The sequence below is a fragment of the Stylophora pistillata genome, chromosome 2, assembly GCF_964205215.1.
Source record: "Stylophora pistillata chromosome 2, jaStyPist1.2, whole genome shotgun sequence".
NCBI lineage: Eukaryota > Metazoa > Cnidaria > Anthozoa > Scleractinia > Pocilloporidae > Stylophora > Stylophora pistillata.
The window spans coordinates 41472100-41497835 of NC_142520.1; the positions used below are offsets into that span (position 1 = coordinate 41472100).

At 38.0% G+C, this 25736-nt stretch overlaps 1 protein-coding gene across 1 annotated transcript; it reads right to left on the bottom strand.

The window, feature by feature from the left end:
• Positions 1-7647: 7647 nt before the first annotated feature.
• LOC111318901 (extracellular calcium-sensing receptor) lies at positions 7648-11708 on the bottom strand. Its single transcript, XM_022921752.2, has one exon. It carries the CDS (start codon positions 11213-11215, stop codon positions 8645-8647), a length of 2571 nt encoding a protein of 856 aa, XP_022777487.2. The 5' UTR covers positions 11216-11708; the 3' UTR covers positions 7648-8644.
• Positions 11709-25736: the final 14028 nt, after the last annotated feature.

Sequence of the window (25736 nt, forward strand, 5' to 3'; positions counted from 1 at the left end):
TCTGTCATGATTATTGGAATCAAGCTATTTTTGAGTAATTATTCTAAGAAAATTTGCATTTAAAAAGATGATGCCATTTTGAATTGAAATTGCAAGCACCTTCTTGACGGGCTTTATGCTCGCGCAAAAGGAAATTTTGAAATAACATTCGAATTTCTATGCTTTGCTGGCAGCCGTTTTGACTTTTATTCAATCTTCACTTGCTTACCGTTTTTTTTCTTGTGGAGCTACTGAGAGTAATACTCATCCATAGAGTTTTGGAGCAGATTTTTGATCGAAATAAATGTGAACATTAAAACTCTTTTTTTTTTTTTCTAACAACCACGTCAAATCAGTGACGGCAAAAGACAAAAACAGTTTTGATGGGTATTTCCGCAAAACTTTGCATTGATTGAATAAAATAGAAATAGACGGCGATGACGATGATTAAAAAAGCAATAATAGCAATATTTCTGATAGCAACGATAAACAATTATTCACTGAAGTAGAAGTGAATAGATATATCTTATAAGACGTTTTGTTGTGTAGTATCGCTGAGTATTCTTTCGAGTTGTGCCTTATTTTGACGAGCCCTACGGGCTCGTCAGAATAAGAAAAAAAAAAATAAAAGAAAAAAAATAAATAAAAAGAAAAAAAATAAAAGAAACTAGTAAAAATACTCAGCGATACTACCCGACGAAACGTTTAATAAGAGATTTATTATCCAAAAGGCCAAATTGTTATTTCAGTGAGGGCGAATTTGGTGGATCTTTCTGGAGTACAAATATCGCGTAATATTTGTACTCGTCTCGCGCATCTTTTGTACTCTACGAAGCACATATGGATAATAAATGAATCTTATTACACGACTCGGGCAGTCAGAGGGCCAATAACTAAAATCAACCAATCAAAATGCTCTATTGCCCGTCCAATATTCTCCAAGTATTGGACTGGGCACTGTCTCGAATGGTCCCGAATGATACCGCACTTGTGTCCCTTCAGTTTGAACTTCAGCCTTATAATAAATCTCTTATTAACCAAGTTTGCTCGGGACCGTACAGGAAGAATATCGGCCCTCGGTCTTTTTTGTACGGACCTCGCTGCGCTCGGTCCGTACTCTCAAGACTTCGGGCCGATATTCTCCCAGTACGGCCCTCGCGCTTGTTTAATAAGATATATTTATTCGACGTTTTGTTGTGTATAATAAGATATATTTATTCGACGTTTGACTCGCCCGTAGGGCGAGTCAAAATACAGCACAACTCGTAAAAATACTCAGCGATACTACACAACAAAACGTCTAATAAGTTATTTATTATCTAACACGCCAAACTGTTATTTCAGTGCGCGCGAATTTCGCGGATATTTATTTACGGGGAGTGCGTGACATAAGTATGCGAAGCGGAACGGAATTGGCGCGTTGTTGTGTCGCTGTTTCTATTTTCTTCATTAAATGAAGAAATTTTCTGGTCGTCAAGCTGTTTTTCTTCGTTCGATTCATCTAATGAACTTGGACCTATATTTTCCAGCCATTCTGACTCTTCGTCGTCGGAAATATGATTCAAATTGTCCGCCACTTTTTGTTTTTGGTAACTACAATCCAATTCTTCGCTTGCGCGATGCGAGAAAACCTGTTTAACCGGTACTACAATAGACGAGTGCAAATACCGCGTGATATTTGTACTCGTCTATGGCGTTATTTGTACTCGTCTAGGTGTAGTTGGATAATAGTAATGGATATTAACCAAGCTGCGAAGAGGTGAGGTAAAAATATCCACCGATGCTGAGTTGAATAACTTTTTAAGTAACTATATACCACAAAGAAACCACAGAAATGCTAGTTTATTTTGTTTCCTTTCAACAGGAAAACTCTCATTCATTTAAAATTCAAATTTGCAATTTATTTTCATATGTCCTTTACCAAAACACTCTACTTGTCTAAAGGCGTACAAGAGACAGCAGCTCTCTGGCATGCAGCTAAACGGACTCGAACAACTGATATGTAAATACGACGTGTCTTATAGTCTACTTCAAGGACATTTTTAACGATTATACAGGAGATTCTTGGTGGGAGTGTTGGCAAAAAATTAATACTCTAAATGTCTATAAGTATACCTCTGTTTTTTCTTGCCGTTAAATTAACAGACTGCACTGGTTCCGCAAAACTCACTGAAACTCAGTTTTAAATTCGGCCGAATTTCGTTTGCATCCAGGTCTCGTGTGGACTAGTCGCGGAAAGGTGCAGCAGCTTCATCATTTCTTCTCGTACCTGACTCTACCAAAAAGACTCAAACTGTACTGTTCTGTAAACACAAACAAAACAAACAAACAAATAAAAAACCAGCAAAATGTGAAACGATATTATATGGGTGCTAATATCAAGTACTATTTTGCACGGGAAAAGTCGAGCGCTCAACATAATTTATGAGAATGAGATCATGATTGTATAAAATTCCTTGCTAACAAAAAGAATTCAGGGCGAACTAAGAACGGAAGGTCGGCTGCGTCTCTTTTACTCTTCCTACATATCATTGAACAATCTTGACAAAGAGCTCCTTGTTCACTATGTGATCGTAACCGCACTAGTAGGATGGTTCTATCTATCAATTAATTCATTACTATAGGAAAATTTGAGCTTCAACGAATTCCCACTGATAAAACCTTATTGGTAGCGAAACTTCAAAATAAAAACCCACTTTACTGTTTATGATCAAAATTAATGAAATCCACTGTTCAAAGAACACCCCATTTTTAACTGATTTATGTCTTTAAGGAGTGATTTTCAAAGTCCTACCGAGAATCAGAAAAGCACGTCTTTTCTTAAGTAAAAACGATAAGAGTGTCAAACGATCTAAGTGTAAATCAACTTTTGATCGCCGCTATTTGGGTTTTCTACCAAATAGAATTGCTATCATTACCTATTATCATTAGGGAGCTTTCCCTATTTATGGCGGGGGGAGGGCTGGCAAGAATAATAATGGGGGGGTCATGATAAATTCAGGAACTAAAATGGGGGGTCATTAGAAAAATTTGGGAATAATGTAGGGGGGTCCAAAGCTTTTTGTTGTTACACATCATCTACAAATGTGGGTTTAAGTTTGTATAACATTTCTATTACCCGCCATACAAGATATAGGGAACAATAGCTAACTTTTTATACAATGGAAAGTTATTCTTCTTCAAGCTACACAGTACCATACCAGGCTGGACACAGCACCATAGGATGTCTCTTATAGCATGTTACCCACTTTATATCAACTTTAGATTTTAAACTTTAGAACTGTATTGTTAAGGCGTTTTTGCAATAAAATTAAATATTTGAAAGATATTTTTCACTTCTTTTAACTTAGATGCTTTCATAGTCCCAGGAGGGAGGGGGACTAGCTATTTTTGCAATTACAACTAGAGGGGTCATGACATTATTAATTGTTTAGTCTCACTGAAAATCTTACGAGCCCACCCCCTCCCATAAATAATGAATGCTCCCTTAATTGTAGTAAATACCACAAAGAGGAATAGCGCTATTTGCGCGCGCTGATTGGCCGGCTCGGAAATTAACTTCTGACCATTGTTTGGCATATCGATCGAAAAAAATTACTTTTTTTTGGTATCTGTGTGATATAGTCTAAAACAATGATTCAACTCAATATTGGTGAAAGTGGTGGATATTTACCTCACCGCTTCGCAGCTTGGTGAATATCCATCTCTATTCACCCCTACTTTGGTGAATAATTGATCATTATTGCTACTAGAATTATTTTTGTTACTATTATTATTATTATTATTATTATTATTATTTTTAACTTACTTCCATCATAACTTTCTCTTTAATTTTACGCTGTAATACTTTCCAAAAGCCCATTTATTTTAATTTAATTTTAATAAAAAATGCAAAGTTCTGCGGAAATACCTTTCAAAATCGTTTTAGTTTTCCCTTAGAGCTGTCATTGATTTGACATGGTTATTAGGAAAAAAAGATCCAATGTTCACCTACATTTCATCCAAACATCTGCTCAAAACTCTATAAATGAGAATAACGTTCCGTAGCTCCACAAAAAACTTCATACAAAGCGGTAAACGAGTGAAGATTTAATAAAAATATATCCAAACGGCTGCCATCAAGGCATAGAAATCCTAATGTTGTTTAAAAAATTTCTTCTGCACGATCACAAACCCGTCACGAAGGTGCGTTCAATTTGAATTCAAAAGGAGATCATCTTTTGAGATGCAAATTTTCTTACAAAAATTACTCAAAAATAGCTTGATTCCAATAATCATTAGAGACAAATGCTTTTATAATACACGGAATCTGAAATGTGGACATTTGCACTTGCCAGCAAGGTAATATACAGGCAGTGAGGCAGTAAAATGAGTTTCTCTCGTCAAATGTAACGATCAGTAAGTAGGGGAGACAGGTCACCCAATTCACCACCGTGGCAATCAACACCGTAGCGACATCAAGGGTGGACATAAAAACACACCCTCTGTCAGGCATTTTAAGAACTGTGGAGTCGACCATCTTAAACTTACGGTTATTGAAAAAGTTAGAAGTCAAAATCAAGAAATCAGAAAAGCAAGAGAAAATTATTGGATTTTAAGACTCAATCCCACTATCAATAAGCTTACTACATGAATTATAACTACTTTAACTTATCTATTTTAGTCACCATAACAAGTTTCGCTGTTATCTATTCTATTTTTATATTATTACGTCATGACATGCTTACTGTTGACACGAATTTTAAATTTGAATATTGCTCATGTAATTAGTATGCTCCTGAGGAAGACCGAGACGGTCGAAACATCGAGTTAATAAACCAACAAAGCTACATCGGAGTTGGCCTCTTGACCATTACATTTCTCCTTTTATATATATTTATATATATAAATATGAGGGTAGAGTCTACTTTGGCATAAAGCGCTCAATGCTGTGTTAGCAGAGCTGAGTATACATCAGTTGAAGAGTCCGAGAGGACGCATCGATTCTCTGTTACTCTGAGTTTCGCGCCGAAGCGCTCGTCAGACAAAATTTTATATACCTTAAAACCTCAACCAAAGAGAGATTACTCCTAAATGGAGCGCTTCGCAACAAGCACCTCCACCCGACTTTTCATCTAAATTTTTCTGTCTCGTCATCGCGACCGCTATCAATTCTTTGCTCAATGTGTGTAAATGCTTATCTTCTGTAATTTTGCAAGTTCTCATGGGATATGGCCAGGGAACAAAGTCGCTAGGGCCCGAATAAAGTAATGAATGGGTTTCCTCGAGGTCTCACTACCACACCCATATTGGTGACGTGATCAAGTATCCAGAAATGGCTATGACCCGGACTGACCAGTTTAACCGGAAAACTCAGTTTTCGGTGACGTGCACTTATATTTTGGTCCACTTGCTGCTGTCTGCCGTTTTTGCCTTTAAAGTTAGGAAAATCCCCGAAAACTTCAGCGAGGCAAAACGGACAGCTTTTTGCTTGTACATATTCCTGTTGTCCTTGCTATGTTATCATCCAGTGGAATGGTTCGTCGATGGATGGTATGTAACTGTGGTGGTTGCGTCACAACTCTTTTAAGTGCGTATGGTTTTCTTTGTTGCACATTTTTGCCCAAAATGTATATCCTACTTCTCACACCCGATCTGAACACCTTGACCAGCATAAGACAAGAAGTCACTCTGTTCTCGTTTAGCTGAAATTATGTTCGTAAAAGACCTGCTTTGGATCCATCCACCCAGGAATCAACAGAATATCAACTGAAAAACTCTTATTCATTTGATTTCAAATCCGCTAACTTATTTTCATTTGTCCTTTACCAAGACACTCTAATCAACTTAAGTGGAAAAAGAGACAACAGCTCTCTGGCAAGCTGCTAAACGGACTCGAACAACTGATATGTAAATGCGAAGTGTCTTATTGTCTACATCAAGGACATTTGAACAATTATAAAGCAGACTCTGGGTGGGAGTGGTAGCAAAAATTATTACAATTAACCTATACAAGTATACCACCGCTTTTTCTTGTCGTTGGATTAACAGACTGCACCGGTTCAGAAGCACTTACTGGAATTTTTTACATTCGGCCCAGTTTGGTTTGCATCCAGGTTTCCTGCGGACCAACACCTTGTCGCGGAAAGGAACATCAGCTTCAGCTTTTTTCTCTGGAGCTGACTCCACTAAAATGACACTGTCTATGAAATAAAACCTCCTTGATCATAACATTGATTCAACAAGATGACAACTCTATTCAGAAACCGCATTAAAAGAAATGTCAAATCAACCCTGGATACCAACTGAAAGGGTCACAAACTGACATGAGGGGTCGCATGGAAATCATTTCAGTATCAACCACTAACATTTATCCGTTGAAATTCGTATAATTCCTTGCAAAGGAAAATCATAGTTTTTATTCACTCACCGTTAATAGTTGGTTATTAAAAATCGTATCTGAATCAAATTTTGCTCGCCGAAACTTTTTCCCAGAATTTAATGGCAGAGCATTTAAACTCCTCTCAAGAGACCCCATCTAGTTTAATTATCGCTCGACTAAGGCTATTACCCATGCTCTCTCGTTTTTAACAGAACGTTTTACAAATTCAGCAAAAGGGAACTTTTTAAAGCTACTGATTGATAAGGAAATAGTATAGCCGAAAGGCTTTTTAAAAGGGCGATGATCACCTCAGGTAGTTCATAATTTTGTTGATTGAATATGCAGGTAAAAGTATCCAACTAAAGTACAGTACTCATCTTCAGCTCGCTTTAGAAAGTCTTGCTTTCTCGAATGAGGCCGTCCTTCTTCGACTAGAGCAGCGCTAATAAAATCGACTCCCTTCAATGCCTTCTTTAAACAGTGCTTGAATTGACAGAATAAAGTTAAAAAAAACGTCTGTAGCTGGTATTTTAATTGCATCTTTAGCTTAGAGCTTGAGGCAATTTATCTTCATTTGTGACTGATACGTTTTGTAAACATCTACGTAGATATGCGTTGTAAATCAATCTGCAATTCAGCGCACGTCACCTATTAGACACGAGACAAACTGCATTAATATTGTATCTTTTTTAGAAACAATCCAACGACCATGATTTTCAATTGCATTTGGGGAGACTTAAGAAGGATCAGGCCTAAATGAATATTGGAAGGATAAATATGTATTTTCCAAGTTGTTAACGCTACCACAGGGATGTTATCATTTGTTTGGAAAGGCCAGCCAAAGTTTAGTCATCAATCAGCAACTTTTTAAGTAGTGACAGAGTGTGACAACGTAGCGCAAAATAGACAGTTTTTGTTTTAAGTTAATTAGATATTGCAATAACCTTATGATGGAAAATTATATCGTTTTATTTGTTTCTTTTTGCTTAGACCCTAAGCTTTATACATAAGCTGTTCCATAGTTATATTTTTCTTTCGAAAAACTAGGAAACAGAAGTAAAATTCAACAAATTTTATGCCTCACTGAGCTTCAAAAGAATCGGATGGAAATAGGCTTTTCTTGAATATTAAAGACGGCCGCTCTCATGGCAAGGCTGATTTTCTTTTTGAAGTTCTTCCCCCCAGAAGAAGTATGTTTTACTTAGGGGATGTCCGATTCCTGTGACTCTCCCTTCTGCATGAGTATCACTTACTACAGAAGTTCCATTAAGAACAATGAAATTCCACAAAGTGGGTCAGTACGGACGTGCGGTGTGAAAGAGTTATTTATTCATTTGAATTCATAGGGTGACAGTAAATAAGTAAACAGATATGTTACGTCAGTCTCTGAGTCATAAGCCGTTCACTTGCGAAAGCGGGATTTGCGCTCATCAAAACGGTCGATAGAACACTGCTGTGGTCTTTTAATAGAATGATTATAGGGTTTAATTAATACTGAAAACCATTTAATCGATGCCAAAGTATTGACGAGCATGTTGGTTTAGTCATGCGTTATTGCTTCGCGTTAGTTTGCTATAAATGTATATTATGAAGCCCCTTTTCTCCAAATATGCAATGAGAGAATTTGCTCCGTAACTCGGATAATTCCACGCTGGAATAAGGAAAACCTTTGTACTTAGTCTGAAACTTAACACAAAACCAAACCTAACTGGTTAAAAATTTTCACCGCAATTCCAAAATGAACTTCATTGGTATCATTTTAAAAAATTGTATATTTCTCTATAAAAGTAGGCAACCACGTCCTTGTACAAACACACAAAACGTTTCCTGCAAGTTGAATGTCTGTTAAATCAATTTTTTCCCTTTTCCTAAAAAAACAAATTAAACAAAAACAAAAGCTTATTCATCATTACCAAATATCGCTTAAAATGTTTACTCGTATGTGAGATTATTGTAGTGTTACTTATTCCTTGGATTATTTCCAACAAGAGATTACAAACGGTCTGTAATCATTCTACAGTGGTTAAAACTTAGAGACTTCTTTGATGCCATTTTCTCAAAAGTTTTCAGGCTTTTGTCTTACTTTCGTTACTAGTTGGTGACAACCTTCGAAAAGCATCACCGTGACTTACGGACCGCTGCAGTTCAACAGCTCATTTAAAGACTATATACTAATTAACTTCGATCACATTAGACTTTGAAATATTATACGGAACATTTGATTATATCCAGTTTTACTTAATTATCAGCGTCTGAAGAATGTTATTTGAGCGAAGGCTCCCATTTTTCCTGGAGTCAATATGTCTAACTTTGGACTTCCTGGGTGGAAATATCGAGGGCAGGTCTGATGCGAACAAGGTTTGAGCTAAACGAGAACTGGGTGACTTCTTGTCTTATGCTGGCCACGTCGTTCACATCCGGTCTGAGGAGAAGGGTGTACATCTTGGGCAAAAATATGCAACAAAGGAAACCATAAGCACTTAAAAGAGTTGTGACGCAATCCACCACAGTTACATACCATCCATCGACGGACCATTCCACTGGGTGATAACAAAGCAAGGACAACAGGAATATGTACAACGAAAAAGCTGTCCGTTTTGCCTCGCTGAAGTTTTCAGGGATTTTCCTAACATTAAAGGCAAAAACTGCGGAGAACAGCAAATGGACGAAAACAAAAAAGCACGTTACCGAAAACAGGGTTTTTCCAGTTAAACTAGTGTATGCCTTGCACTTATGAAAAGTATAGAGCTCCGAATAAATATATTGGGCTTTAAACGGTGGATCTAGAAGTAACCACGGTAGAACCACAAACAGCAGCAGTAGTTGCGACATTGTTATAATGCAAATCTGCACTCTATCAGAGAGCGAGTTAATTGCTAGGCTTGCCACCATTGGAACCTGAAACGCGCTTGATATGAGCAAGAATTTCGTCTGCAAAACAGACAGGCAAAGATTATAGGTCAAGTAGCGTACCGAATAGGTAATCCTACAAATTATGTCTGTGGGCTGAAGGACATTTATGAATGTCAGAGATAGCAACAAAAAAACAGCTAATAGAAGAGCAATGCTTAACTCCCTTTTGGATGCCTTGACGATGGGGCTGTTCCAGAATTTAACAATCATTACGAAAGAAAAAAATGTGAGAATCACACCAAAAGAAGCAAACCCAAGAATCAACATTCCGCCAACACTCTCGTAGCTCAAGTTTGCCGAGGGCAAGGCTACACAATGTGTCTTAGCTTGGTTAGCTGTTTCACCCTTAGGGCACTCAGAACAACTCACAGAACCACCATAGGGGTTGACTGTACCACCAGCACACTGGGTGCAGTGCCAACAACAAGGTGAAGTGGAAGATTTCCTCGTTCCTGGAGGGCATTGTTCTGAGCATTCAGATTTTGGTGGTCTACCAGTCGGGGTCTTCCAGCTAATTTCTTGTTGAAAATTTAGCTGTGTCTCATCTCGTGCATGATTTTGCCATTTGCCTACAAGCTTGGTTTTAAGACCACTGGTCTCGGATGATACTCGTTTGGCGATACTGAAAATGTCATATGAAGCCGAGTCTATATCACCAAATTTATCAAATTTAATTTTACCTGTTAACCCGGTAAAATTTACCCTTCCAAGGACCCTTTGCATTTCATGAATATTGAAATCAAACTGCTGCAGATCACTGGCTTCGATGCCGTTCGACTCTCTGGTCAATATGTCGAGAGCATGGGCTGCTGAGTACACAGCGTCGATGATGTATGGAACGTAACTGCTGTAGATTTGATCAACAACATTGCTGTAGTGCAGCTCAGATTTGGAGTTATCGTGGACTTGTCGTAATCCTGGACAGTTCCGTTTAATATCCTCAACACCGCTCCACTCCGAAGTCATATTATTGGTCATCGCGTCGGTCAAAACGGTTTTTAGGCGTTCTTTAAATTCGTACTCACAGTGATCATGATGTCGCAATCCTATTGATCCTTCAAAGAAAGAGAATCTTGCATCTATAAAGTCGACTTCTTTCGAAATCGAATATATATCACTTAAAATCCAAACGCGATTTGTGACGTTTTGTTTACTGACCTCCTCCATAAACCTCCGCAAGTATTCTCCGTATACCCATAAGATAACTACTTGGATATTTTCTCGGCTTTTCAACTCTTTAACAATATACTTAATGCTGGGAAATTGTGTTTCGTGGCGAATAAACTCAGTCATAGCGATGCAAAATGGGTGTCTCCTAACCGTTACTTCATTAACTAATGACCATACTCCGCTTCTTCCAAACGAGTCATCGAGCCCAATAGCACCCACATAACTCCAGTTAAAGTGTATAATGATATCGACGACGGCTTTTGCAAGAAACGTGTCTGAAGGCACAGTACGATACAAATGAGCATAACTTTCGGAGCTCAGTTCTCCACTAGTTGTTGTACCGCTTATTCCAGAGACATTAAACATGCGGAGAACTCCGCCAATATACAATGCTGTCCGGGAATCGAAGGGACCGATTAAGGCCGCAATAGTATTCCTTTTGGTATCATTACCGGCTGCTGGGCTAGCACAGAGTATATCCTCAAACAGTTCGTAACTTATTTTCCATGCTTTAGTAATGTTTCCATCATAGTTTCTGATGTCATATCCAAGGGAGATATTTGGAAGTAGGTTTGAATCATTATTTATCTTTTCGACAGCGAAAATTATGGCATGTGTGAGGCCAAAATTTTTTAAATCAGTCCCGGCGCATTGGGCAATGGTGCCTTCTTGAAAGTCACGAACAGAGGTAGACATGAGTCCCCCCAACATGAAATCTCCATCTTTATAATGAGCGTGGACAACAGCGTTAACACAGACATATATAAATAAGAGGCAACGAGGGAAACTCATTTTACTGCCTCACTGGCTTGAAATTACCTTGCTAGCAAGCGGAAATCTTCACAATGCAGCTGCCGTTAGTTTTTTATAAGCATTTTTCTCTAATGGTTATTGGAAACAGGCTAAAATTTGAATAATTTTTCTAAGCAGATTTGCATTTCAAAAGATGATCCAAATTGCATGCACCTTCCTGACGGGTTTGTTCTCGCGCAAAGGAGAATTTTCTAAATAACATTTAGACCACTATGCTTTTATGTCTACCGTTTTAACTTTTATTCAATCTTCACTCACTCACCGTCTTGTGTGCAATTCCTTGTAGAGCTACAGAGCATAATTCTCATCAATAGAGTTTGGAGCAGATGTTCGGTCGAAGTGTATGTGGACATTGGATCTTTTATTTCTAATAATCATGTCAAATCAATGACAGCTCTATGGGGATTTTGATGGGTATTTTCGCAAAACTTTGCATTTTTTTTAAGATGGAATGAAAATAAACGAGTTTTGGAAAGTATTTGCAGCGTTAACAAAAAAAATTAATAATAATAATAATGATAATAGTAATGACAATAATAATAATAATAACTAAAATAATGGTAACAACAATGATTCTAATAGCAATAATGAACAATTATTCACCGAATTAGAGGTGAATAGAGGTAGATATTAACCGTGCTGCGAAGCGGCGAGATAAATATCCACTACTTTCACCGTTGCTGAGTTGAATAATTCTTTTAGTATATAACATACAGAAACCAAAAAAATGCTAGTTTGTTTCATGTCAACAAGAAAAATTCCCTTCCTTTAAAATTCAAATCGGCCCTTTTTTTCGTCCTTTACCACCAAAATACTCTAATTGTCTAAAGGCATACAAGAGATAAGAGCTCTCTGTCATGCAGCTAAACGGACTCGAACAACTGATATGTAAATACGACGTGTCTTATTGTCTACATCAAAGACATTTTAACGATTAGAAAGCAGATTCTTGGGGGGTGTGGTAGCAAAAATTAATAAACTTAATATATACAATTATACCACCGCTACTTCTTGCCGTTAAATTGACAGACTGCACCGGTTCTGCAGCACCCACTGGAACTTTTACCCTCGGCCCAATTTGGTTTGAATCTAGGTTTCCTGCGGACTAACACCTGGTCGCGGAAAGGAGCATCAGCTTCATCTTTTTTCGTTGGTGCTGACTCCATCAAAATGACACTAACTGTCTATAAAATAAAGCCTCCTTGATCATAACATTGGTTCAACAAGACACTGTTTTAGTATATACTAAATTACAATAACCTTATGATGGAAACTTGTATATTTTTATTTGTTTCATTTTGCTTAAAGGTGCACTCTTACGAAACCACCTTATAATTTGAAAACCCGAAAAACTCAGTTATTTCATTATAATATGAATTTTTAGCGATTAATAAAGCCTTTTCAACAATAATTTTAGTTGAACGTCAATTCTAGGGCGAGAAATTACGATTTGAAAACCGTTCCGCCATTAATTTTCGTAATCACTTGCCAGGCTCAAGAAGACTGGCGCGAGTTAGGAGCGTGACGTAGATTACTCACTTGACGCACCGTGCTCGTGGCTAATTTTCAAAAACTGTATTTTGTATAGGTAATCACATGATTTCGAGTGCAATTTGGAATAAATAAGCACGAGTAAATTTTTTCAGACCAACCAATTGCATGAGCCCGTAGGGCGAGTGCAATTTGTGGTCTTTGAAAAAATTTATAAGTGCTTATTTATTCCAGATTGAACGAGAAAATCATGTGATTATCCATTAATAATATACATGAAAAATACGAGGTAGCTTCTCATAACTACGCAGAAGAAAAGCGCGCGCATCAGGTGCAAAAATAATTTATTCAAACCCTGCAAGTGACATTGACCTTGACATTGACCTTGACATTGACCAATCATTCTGACCAATCAGAATGTCTGGTTTGTTTCTTTCTTTGCACTGAATTAACCCTCTTCTGCACTGAATTAACTCTCTTCTGCACTAAATTAACTGAAAACTACTTTCATCTTAACCAATCACAATTGAGAAATTTTTTCATGCATATTATTACATCGTATATATTGCTTTTATAACACTAAGACTAAGACTATTTTACTAAATTTCAGGAGGTTTTTGGTGCGCTCGACTCCGGATCGAGTGGTCCGGGTTCGAGCCCAGGCCGGGACATTGTGTTGTGTTCTTAGGCAAGACACTTTACTCTCACAGTGCCTCTTTCCACCCAGTTGTTTAAACGTGATACCGGCAATTTAATGCTGGGGGTAACCCTGCGATGGACTGGCATCCCATCCGGGGGGGAGTAGAAATACTCCTAGTCGCGTCATGCTACTGAAACCGGAGTTGAGCACCGGCCTGATGGGCCACCAGGCTCGTAAACAGACTTTACCTTTTATCTTTGAGACTATTTCACTAAATTTCACGAGGCTTCCGTATAAATATAAAATGACTCCAACAGTGTTTTGAGTAATCTACGTCACAATGGGAGTGACCGCTGACCGAAGATGAGTTGGCCGTAATTACGAAAATTAATGGCGGAACGGTTTTCAAATCGTAATTTCTCGCCCTAGAATTGACTTTCAACTAAAATTATTATTGAAAAGGCTTTATTAATTGCTAAAACTTCATATTTTAATGTAATAACTGAATTTTTCCGGTTTTCAAATTGTAAGACGGTTTCGTAAGAGTGCTCCTTTAAACCCTCAGCTTTATACATAAGCTGTTCCAAAGTTCTATATTTTTTCTATCTTCTAAACAGAGCCTCCCTATCAACTCTATATGAAAGGAGATAACAAAGCATAGCTACACTCATGTTGGAAGTTAAAAGCGGATTAATGCCACTGTATATTACAGAAATATTCTAGTCTACCTATAAAGGCTACTGAGCTTAGGGACGCTGATTTTAATATTCCGCGGGTCAGAACGTCCCGTTACGGCAAACACTCACTTCGTCACTTCGGACCGTACTTATGGAGGAAGTTAAGCGTCAGTGATCGGGAGAAACATCTTTAAACGATTTTAGACAAAGCATAAAGAAACGAAACCTGACCGAATTGTTAAGAGACACCTACGTGGACTGTGAAATCTGTTCATAAAATAAGATTTTCATGATCATTCTGTATAATCTTTAGCCATCTAAAAGTATTATTAGTATGTAAATAAGGCTCCAGTTTTTTGAAATTTTACTCTAAATGTGTAAATGACTAATAAATTTATCTTAAACTTCTTTAGGCTAAGTAACCACGTATTGTCTCCAATTAGTTTTTTACACCTGTAAAACTAAATACATTGACACTTGAATAAAGTTTTCATTCATTCATTCATTCATATCAAAAAACCAGGAAACAGAGGTAAATTGAACAAGTTTTATGCTTCGCCGAGCCTCGAAAGAATCGGGTGCAAATAGCCTTTTCTTAACTATCAAAGACGGCCGCTTTCATGGCAAGGCTGATTTTCTTTTTGAAGCTCTTCCCATCTGTAGAAGTATGTTCTATTTAGGGGATATCCGATTTCTGTGACTCTCCCTTCTACATGAGTATCACTTATTAAAGAATTTCCATTAAAATCACATTTATTAGAATTGCCATTAAGAACAATGAAATTCCATAGAGTGAGTCAGTACTTCGATGGGTGCATAAGTGCGGTGTGAAAGAGTTTTTTATCCATTTGTAGTCATAAGGTGACAGTACTTAAGTCAACAGAAATGCCTCTTCTGTCTCTGAGTCATAAGCCGTTCACTTGCGACACCGGGATTTGCGGTCATCAAACGGTCGATAGAACACTACTGTAGTATTTTAATAGAATGATTATAGGGTTTAGTCAGCTAAATCACACTGAAAACCATTTAATCAATGCCAAAGTATTGACGAGCATGTTGGTTTAGTCATGCGTTATTGCTTCGCGTTAATTTATTATAATTGTATATTACGAAGCCCCTTTCATGCAAACAAGCAAGGAGAGAATTTGCTCTGTAATTCAGATAAAAATTCATGTTTACCTCACATCCTAAATTAATTTTATTGACATCATTTTAAAAGACTGTATATTTCTCTATAAAACCAGGCGACCACGCTCAAGATGTTTGCAACTTATCTGTCGTTTTTACTCGAGGGAGAGATAATGAGCCTCTTGTTTAGAAGATACACGGCTCAAGAAATGAAATTCTCTTTAATATTACCTATTATTAAAAACTGGATCGTTGGATAATGCAATTCAAGACTTTTTATTGGCTTAGCCATTATGGTATATTAGCCAATATACCATAATTTACAAATATGGTAAGCGTACGCGTCAAATTAAAATTAAAAGGGAGCTAAAAACTTTAAGATTTGGTAAAATATGTCTTATATCTCGGGGGCGTTTTTAATAAAACAATTATTCCACTCGCGCTTGTTGGATATAAGTTGATTATAGCCAACTCGGCGCTACGCGCCTCGTTGGCTATATATCATCTCATATCTAACGCGCGCTCGTGGAATAATTGTTAATTATGTACCAAATTTCTTCGTGACAACTGCGATGAGAGGATTAAAGAAGACTTTTGGTCCAAGTTATTTGGAGTCACCAAACTGATTAAATATGTGTTAAATTTTGATCACGTCTCATTATCATGCGAATCACGCTCGCCCTTATGTAAAATGCAAGCGTCTCAAACTAGTTTTTAATTTTCTTTCCTTTTTTTTTTTTTTTTACCATTCAGCTTTTTCAGATTCCAAATCGTCAAAAAGAACTATGCTACAGCTCAGGTTACTCTGACATCTTGTAAGATTCGTAGAAGCAACATTCCCGGCTGGGATACGTAGGACAGAATCTCACCAAGTGGTATAATGCCAAATGAAGTAGAATATTCTAAAAAATGTGCGGAAGAAAACCCCCAGAGCTAGGAAGAATAAACGATAAGAGATTTCGGAACCCTTTTCTTCTATTCGGTCTGTAACCGGAACTTCGGAAATTTCGACCGAATGAAACATACCCTATAATGTTGCATGATTAAGACTAAATAATACTAAGGTGTCTTTGTTTCAAATGTCATTTAATCCACTTAAATGACTAAATTTAGACAAATTTTACAATGGCAGAATCGCGGAGATTGCATTTACGACTTTAGTCTGTATTGGTTAGCAAGGAACCTAAAAGTCTTCTCGAAAAGCGTAGAAACAAAGCTCCTGTTTAACTCGCAAACTAGGTCTAGCCTAGTTTGCGAGTTAAACTGGCCGGTTGTCGGCAAAATTTCTGTTCAAAGAATGTACATTTTTCAAAGTAGTCTGACAAAGTTCCAAGAAACTATTGAAAATTATCAGCAGGTCATGGATATGACGCAATAGAAATCCTTTCGATTCAATATTACTATCATCGAGCTCTCAAGGGGTTAAAGCCATTGGATGCGGCTAAAACACCACATTAAAACGTGTGATAGGATCACTAAAATTGCATTTACGAACTAAGCATATATATTTCCATTCCCCCCCCCCCCACCCCATCGACTCTCCAACTCAGGCCATGAATAATTTTTCGTCTTTAAATCTGCTATTGAAAACTTTTCAATTGTAGTCGTCAGATTGCTACTGAGGAGTGAAAAAAAAAAAAAATTAATGCAAACAAGTTTGGCCCAAATATCAAGATTCCAGTGAGTGCAAACATGTTTCGCCCAAATGTAAAGATTCCAGAGAGTGCTGCGGAAGCAGTGCGATCTGTTAATAAAATAGCACAATAAAGCAGTGTTTCTGCAGCAAAGAAATAGAGGGCGAGATTTGCTTAACGCTGATTGTATGAGATGGAGGGAATTTCAATATTCGTTTTGATAATTGGCCCAAGCAGAGTTTAAAATCAAAAATAAGATAAAAGGCTTGACTTTGCCTTAAAGTAGTGTAGTTTCATGAATGAAAAGTGTCTTTTAGCAAAGCCGGTTTCTTTGCTTTAGCGCTAGCGTTGTTGTACATAAATGAAATTTTGTTCAGCTGACAGATTTGTTTAAGTGTGGTTTCTGAACGGACATTTGACTTTGATGAGTGACATTTATATAGTAAGGTAGATCACAACTTAGTTTATTTTGTTTTGCCTCCCCCAAAAAACATAGCCATTAATCTTTTCAGCGAAATTGTCACAGAAAAATGTTTCAAGCAGTGGATAACCTTAAAAGAAAGCAATTTGATTTCAAGAGCAGTGTATCATGTAAATAAGTGTGCTACATGAGCTCAATAATGTTTCCCTGGAGTAACTACGACTGATAAAATGTAAACAGCTTAGGCATTGTCGTCCGGTTTTAATTTGCAGAGATGAGACGTTTTTAAACAGGACTTCACTGAGGTATATGTAGGATCTGAGGTAATTACGGATTTTCATTCCATCCCCTTTTGTCTTACGTAAATAAGTATCAAAAAAAATATAGATGTTTGCCTTTTCTCGGCCTGGAATTTTTCAAATCACAAACGACTCTCTCAATGCATCTCAATAAAAAGGCTTCATCATGAAAATATACAACAAGAGTCAACGATTCATGACTCAGATATGTTAATCACTACTTTGGCCTTGACTGGATGGTTTTCAGTAAGCTTGAGCTGATTTAACACTATGATCATTCCATTAAAACATTACAGCAGTATGTTGTCACTAATTGATAAGCGTAAATTGCGCGCTCCCGCAAACAAATGGGTGATGACTCGAAGACTAAAGAACACATCTCTTCACGCACATAATTGATATCCCTTCCCTCCCCCCCCCCCCCCCAGAGAAAACAACTTCCCAAAACCTTATAGGCGCAGCCGTATAGGAAGTGAACCTCTTTATAGATTTCATTGTTTTAAATGTCCCTTCTCTACTGAGCGAAGCGGAGAGTCTGAGCAATCTAACATCCCCCGCATCCAGTAAAGACTTATGTTTACTTTGCTGACACAGATGGGAAGAACACCACGCAGACAATCACACATGCAATAAAATTGGATGTCGTTCATGTTCATCAAAACGCTATTTGCAGCTGATTATTTTGAGGGAGAACAAAACTTGAAATAAATGCTCAAATTACCAGTGTGTCAGTATTAAAAGAAGAAGATATGACTCTGGTGCAGCTTACGTCAACAGCTTAAGCAAAAGGAAAATAGCAAACTATATGATTTTAATGATATTGTAAGATTTTTCAAGCTTTGATAATAGCTGTCGGGGTATCATGGAAAGAGTTGTAATTGTTTGATGCTTAATGAGATGGTTGTCTCCATTGCGTAAGATCATGTTGACGCTAATAATCATGGGTGCGTTCCGTTCGACCAGAACTTCCTGTATGAACTTCTAAAATGTTTGCGGGTCCAATGGAGGGGTATTTTTGACCTGACCAGACTGATCTCATTTCATATCTACTCGATGCTAATGTCACATGAATTTTTCCATTAATAAACGAACAAAGCAATCCTCATATCTTCAAAGCCTTAGAACTGAATTCAGAAAGTCATGATAACGCTGATATCAGGTTCTTGACAGCGACAGCGAAAGTGAAGGTTTATATTGATACATTTAGTTAGCACAAATGTTTGGAACTATTTGCAAGCTACTTCATTTCTCCATGTATACGTAGGTGTAGCCTTCGTTCGCTTTTTATATAGTCGGGATTTCGTGTTCTTGCAGCATTTGTTAACCAGTCCTAGCTTTTTTCGTACATTAGTGTCATAATTATGTTAGTTTTATTTTTAACATTGTATAACTTAGCGGGATTAGTTTTTCTACGGGAGCTCAGGGACGGCTTAGCCCAAGTGTAGTGTGTCAGTAACAGTAGTACGTTATTTTCTTTTGCTTTTCGTTTTACCGCTTCTCCTCTTTTCACAGAGAGAAAACAGAACGCGTAGGACGGAATCTCAGCAGATGGAAATGCGAGATAAAGCAGAAGAGTCTTTAAATTTCCGCGGATTGACAGCCCCCATGCCAGAGCTTGGCAGAATAAACCGAAAAGAGTTTCTGGAAGCAAATTGTACTATTTGATCCTTGACTGGAATTTTCGAAAAGTTTGATCGAATGGAAAGTGCCCGAATGTCGCCTGATTTAAACACAAGAGATCCTTAGCTGTGTTTGTTTCAAATATGGATTAATCCATATTAATGAATAAACTTAGAATCCACTTTTCATCAATTATACGATGACTGAAATTGCATTTACGACGTAAGCATATATAATTGCATGTTCCTGTCTTCCCCCACCCGCCTCATCAACTCTCCAACTTAGTCCAGGAATAGTCTTAGTCCCGTCTCTGCTAATAAAATTTTTCAATAGTCGTCGTCACATTGTTTATGAGGACTAAACAAAAAACTCCCTATAAATGCAGTTGAGTCTAATAAAAAATCCTCGTGCCGTATTTTATTTATTTTGTGTGTGTGCGTGTGTGTGTGTGTGTGTGTGTGTGTGTGTAAAAGAGATTCTAGCTCTCGTAATTTATAGCTTTCGCATAAGAAGAATGATTTAGAATGCATATTATATGTTAGGCTTTTGATTCATCTCATTCACAATTAAGATAAAAACCGCCGTCTACTTAGCTCATATTGAAGAGCGCCAAAATAAACTGCCCAGTGGAATATCGAGCGTTCAAGCTCCAAACTGTATAAACAATCTGGCTCTTGGAAAAACTTTGGTACGACATCTACAAATGTTTAGACAGTCTAGTGTTTTCGGATAATCACGATAAACTGGAGGCCCTTATCTCCTGCAAATGGTACTTCTCTACTAACCGAAGCGGAGATTCTGAGCAATCTAACACCCCCCCCCCCCATCCAATAAAGAGTTATGTTAACTTTGCTGATACAGGTGGGAAGAACACCATACGGACAATCACACGTGCAACAAAAGTTGATGTCTTTCATATTTATCAAAAGGCTGTTTGCAGCTGATTACTTTGAGGGAGAAAAAAAAAACATGAAATATATGCTCAAATTATCCTTGCTTTCGTTAAGGAGGAAAATATGACTCTGGTGCAGCTTATGTCAAGACCTTAGCCTTTAAGCACAAAGAGACGGGCTGTCATTAAAACTCAGACCCCGAAAACTCAGACCCCGAAAACTCAGACTCCGAAAACTCAGACCCCGAAAACTCAGACCCCGAAAACTCAGACCCCGAAAACTCAGACCCCAAAAACTCAGACCCCGAAAACTCAGACCCCGAAAACTCAGACCCCGAGATCTCAGACCCCGAAAACTCAAACCCTTCGAAAATCCAAGATATTAACTCGACTCATGATCACTCCTGGTAATGCCGCGTATATTTTGACCTTTTGGGTCCTGATCTAACAAGCAGCAAAAACAAGGCCACAAACTGCGCGTTTCGCGAAATTGTCCGATCGTTGAGTATCAAAAGATTTTAGAGTGACTCAAGACTTCATTTAGCTTAGATTTCGTCCATTTTTCCCGTTAATTTTGAGCTTTTCATTCACAGCTAACTGGATCAAATGCGCTCGCTCAAACACCAAAGTATTAAAACGTGGCGTGCTTTTGACGAGCCGATAGGGACGTTTGTTTACTTTTTTGTACTTCGTCGCACAGATCCTTGTTGTCGCTCTGTTAAAATTCTTAAATATTTCGCGATAGTAATGGATACAAACAGAGACTCGGCCCACCAGTCCCAAAACGAAGACAATTTGCGACCCTTGGGCAACATTTCTTAAAGTGCCCCTGAGACGAAAATTGACCATTTTATTTTGGCCTAAATTGTTTACACAATGTTGAATTGGGTCAAGTTAAGACCCTTTTTGTCATTAAAAACTCAAAATAAACCTTCGATGACCAATTTTTACCGCTTCAAAGTCGTCCAAAAATCGTCCGCCATTGCTGAAAACATGTTCTAGTCGAGCCCGCAAAAACGTCATCATGACGTCAAAGGCTCAACAAACTTATGCTTTGCTTTGTCACAACTCTCTTTGTTCACTGCACAGAGAATCACACATATTACTTCATTGAAAACTGTTTCGTTTTCAGTCGGGAAATGTCGACTTTTCAGGCGATGAGTTGTTCCTAGAAATCATCTGAAGCTTCTGTGGATGGTTTTGCGCCGACAAACGATTAATTTTTGTCATGCGAATAAAGACAAACACACTGGGAACGGCACGGACTCCCGATGTGGCTTTTGTGGTCGCATCGCTTAATGGCCTTCGAACTGTATTTTTGCTTGTCGTAAGGGATTTTCCTTTTTTGTGAGAAATGATCGGGTGAGTAGTAAAAATAGTTTTCGGCAATGGTTAATTGTGTATCCGAAGGCAGATAATGGGAGTTTGCGAAAGCCATTTCTAAGCCATTGTGTTTTTCCCGATGCATTTGGTCAATGATCTCATTAACCCTTTCCTACGTGCTTTTATTATCGGTGCTTTAAGAGGTTTGAAGTGAACTCTGTTGTTGAGTTTCACTTTGGCCTCTTTTGTTTTTTCTGTCTTATTCATGATGACTATTGTTGTGTTGCTTCGGTGAGGTTTAAAGCAGAGTTCGTTTCAACTCTTTTAGAGCCGTGACCTCATTGCGTTACATAGTATTTTTTGGCTAAGATGCAGTCTGCAAGTAGCGTTATGAGTCTGCAAGTAGCGTTTCCAAGTAGCTCTGAAGGGCGATAGAAGACTGAACCGGTGGCATTAAGTTTGATATGAAACAGAAGTGGTTCTTTGTTTTGTCCGTGAAAGGTGTAACAGAGGCGCATTCGTCTTGCGAACAAATCTCGCAAACGTTGGCCTGATTTTAAATTCGTTTGTCACGGGCGTTGGGATGAATTTGAGAACCTTTGATAGCACGCAGACTTGGCTGTCAGATGGTTCATAGTTTGACAATTTTTTAAAGAAATTTTCATTTTCTCGGTTTTTCGGCTGCAAGCCCACATTTTAAAGTGTTTTTACGCTCTGTGTCTGAAGCTGTTTGTTCTGCTTTCGCTGATATCAAAGCCAGCTTTTTTTAGAATCTGAGCACACAATTATATTTTTCATCTCTCTTGTATAAAAGTGAGCACTTTGAGGTCAGAAATCTCAATCCTCAATTCAGCTATTTTATCATTCTTATTTACAATGTTCACCGAGTACTTTCCTTTGTGTAAGGTATTCTGCCAGAGAGTTGTTAAAGGTGGATATTGATCAGCTCATATGTAAAGGTGACAAAATTGGTGGAAGCTCGTAGATTTCGCTTTCCTGAGTCAAGATCGCACTGAGGACGGTTTTTCTTGTCCCTTCTCTTCTTGAACAGTAGGCACTGAACCCGACAGAATTCTTCGCCTAGATCCTTCAAAGTACACAGATCTCTCGAAACAGTCCTTCGAAAAGTGTCCGGAGTAGGTCACAAATATTTCTGCAGGACTGAAGTTTACTCGGCGAGGTCGCACAGATCGCATCCGTTTTTCCCGCTCTGATCCATTTGGAAGGCTCCGATGCTGAGAAATACCTGCAGCATGGTCTACTCGATTACTACCGAGCAGCGTTGAATTACGCATCAATGCCTGGTCCTTTTTGTTTAGTTTTTGCAAGAATAGAGTAAAGCACTCCGTTGTTTGCTTGACATTTTGCCATGTGAGATTTTCGCGTTAAGCCCTTGACGTCACTTCCTCTGAGTCCTGCGATCAACTTCTGGAATATGATCAAATAATGGCGGACGCGAAATCGTGAATTTAAAGGCGCGAAAAAAGATATTTCTAATGCTCGGTCTAAACCGAAATTTGGCAGAGTAGGTGAAGGAGACACAATAAACACGAAAATGGAAAAAAAATGATGTACGAAAGTTTTGATCTCAAGGGCACTTTAAATGAGGCAGAAAAAAGAAATATAACGGGAAAAAAGACTCGGCATCAGCGTCGTCACGATTCGCTTCACCGAACAATCACTCTTAATATTGTTGTCCGTCTTTCGCGTCGGATTTGTTGCATCATTCCACCGGCTCTGTTATAAAACAATTGGTTCATGCTTTATGTTGTGCACTATCGAAATTATGGAGCACTTTGGAAGTTTGGAGAGCACTTCGAAGGGTCTGAGTTTTCGGGGTATGAGTTTTCGTAACACCGAAAATTCAGACCTCTCGAAGTGCTCTCCAAACTTCCCAAGTGTTCTATAACTCGACAGTGCACAGCTAAGGTCAAGTGTAGTGTATCAGCAACAATTGTTTTAATTATTTTTTTCTTTGTTTTACAGCTCCTCTTATCTTCACAGAACGTCACCAGGTAGAATTGCAGAATGAAGCAGAAGATTTTTTAGATTTTTGGAGGCTGACAACCTCTGGTGCTTGGGAGAATAAACCGAAAACAGTTTCCGGAAGCCCATTGTTCTTTTTAATTTTTAACCGGAATGGAAATTGCCCGAATGTCCCCTGTGACTTTTTTTTGTGAAATACAGTTCAATCCATTTTTTAGACACCCCTTTCTCATGATGATAACATCACTAAAATTGCATTTACGGCGTAAGTATGTATATTTCCATGTTCCCCCCTCCACAATTTTTTTTCCGTCTCCAAATCTTGCAATGGAAATTTTCAATCGTAGTTGCTAGATTGTTAAGGAGTAAAATAAAAACTCTCTATCATGCATTTCGTCTAGTTAGAAAACTCTTGTCGTATGACTGTGTATTTAGCGTAAAAGGGATTATCACCTTCGTGCAAAATAAAGCGGCTAAAATAATTTTAGATCGACCGCTGTATTCATCTGCGTCGCATGCATTAGTGACTCTGAAATGGATATCATTAGAGAAAAGGGGGTTCCCACGAAGAGGTGTGCATGTAAACAAATGTCTAAATGGACTCATAAATCACGAATTGACTTAAGTAACACATCAACATCTACATAATTATATCACTAGAAATAAAGTCAATCTTAGACTCCGCTGTGTTAAAAGGGATTGGGGAAAACAAAGAACTGCTTATCACGCTGTAATGATTTTAATTCTCTCAGCGTGATGATACGAGACTCTGCCAATGTAAATATTTTTTAAACGACTGGTTTATAATTTTTTAATTTAAGAAGACTAAGAGTATGAAATTTATAAAACACTTAGATATATTAGTTCTTACTCTTAATTTTCGAGGTCCTTTTCGAAAACCACATGTACGTAAAAAAAAGTATCCTCGATAAAGATTATTATTATTACTAAGTATGTGTTTTAAGTGTAAACGGGATTCTAACTTTTGTGATGTCTAGCTTGATTTCTATGCTTCTAGCTTTCGCATAAGCTAAATAATTTAGAATTCATAATTACGTTAGTGTTCTCGATTCATCCCATTTACAATTAAGATAAAAACCGCCCTGTTTTTGTTTCATATCGAAGGGCGACAAACTGCCAAGTGGGAGGTCGAGCGTTCATAGCACTAATTGAATCAACAATCAGGGTCTTGAATCAACAATCAGGGTACCCGGCACATCTACAAACGTTTAGAGAGTCAAGTGTTTTCGGATATAAACAATAAACTGGAGCTCTTTGCCCTTGCATCTTGTCTGTACTGATTAGCAAAGAACCTTAAAAAACACGCACACTTGTCACAAAAGTAAGGGAATAAAGCTCCTCTTGTTATCTTAGGGGTGACTGGGTTCAGCGCTTTTCAAAAGAATATTTAACAAAAAGAACACCAGAGAATACACTGAGTTTGGAAGATGCAAACAATTAGCAAAATAGGCTCTTACGTAGCTACCCGCCTGTCTACACTGGCTGAACGTGCTGGTATTTCGCAATAATCTCAGGGATGACTGAGTTCAGTGATTTTTCTTTAAAAAAAAAACAAGGAAAACGCCAACGGATATATTGAGCGTTGATTCTGCAATGTATCATGAGTGGGATATGCATCTCAGACCGCCAGAAAACTACCCGCCTGTTGTTGCTGAGTCAGCTGAAAGTGCTGGTATTTAGCAGTTATCTTAGAGGTTACTGGGTTCATAGATTGTTATTAAGGAGTAAAATAAAAACTCTCTATCATGCATCTCGTCTAGTAAGAAAACTCATGTCGTATGTGTTTTTAGTGTAAAAGGGATTCTAACTTTCGTGATGTCTAGCTTGATTTCTTTGATTCTAGCCGTTTCGCATGAGCTAAATGGTTTAAAATGCATATATACGTTAGTGTTCTCGATTCATCCCATTCACAGTTGGGAGGTCGAGCGTTCAATGCACTAATTGAATCAACTATCAGGGTCTTACAAAGACTAAGGAAAATATGGTGCCTTTGGTATCGCATCTGCAAACGTTTAGAGAGTCAAGTGTTTACGGATATAGACAATAAACCAGAGCTCTTTGCTCCTTCATCTTGTCTGTAGTAGTTACCAAAGAACCTTAAAAAACACGCACACTCGTCGCAAAGATCAGAGAAGAAAGCTCCTATTGTTCTGGTCTAGCCTTCATCAAATTAGTCTGACAAAGTCAGCTACACTGAAGTGTTTTACAAATAGCCTTAGGTCGCGAATATGGCGCTATGAAAAACCTTTTCATTGATACTACAATCATTCAATTGTCCGTGAGCGTAAGGCCACTGCATGCGATTAAAATAACACGTTGAAATGTGCCTTTATTGTTCTAGAAATTTTATTCATGAAAACGGGTTCTG

Excerpts from the sequence above, each read along its gene's own strand:
- LOC111318901 (XM_022921752.2), bottom strand. The coding sequence starts at position 11,215 with ATGAGTTTCCCTCGTTGCCTCTTATTTATATATGTCTGTGTTAACGCT.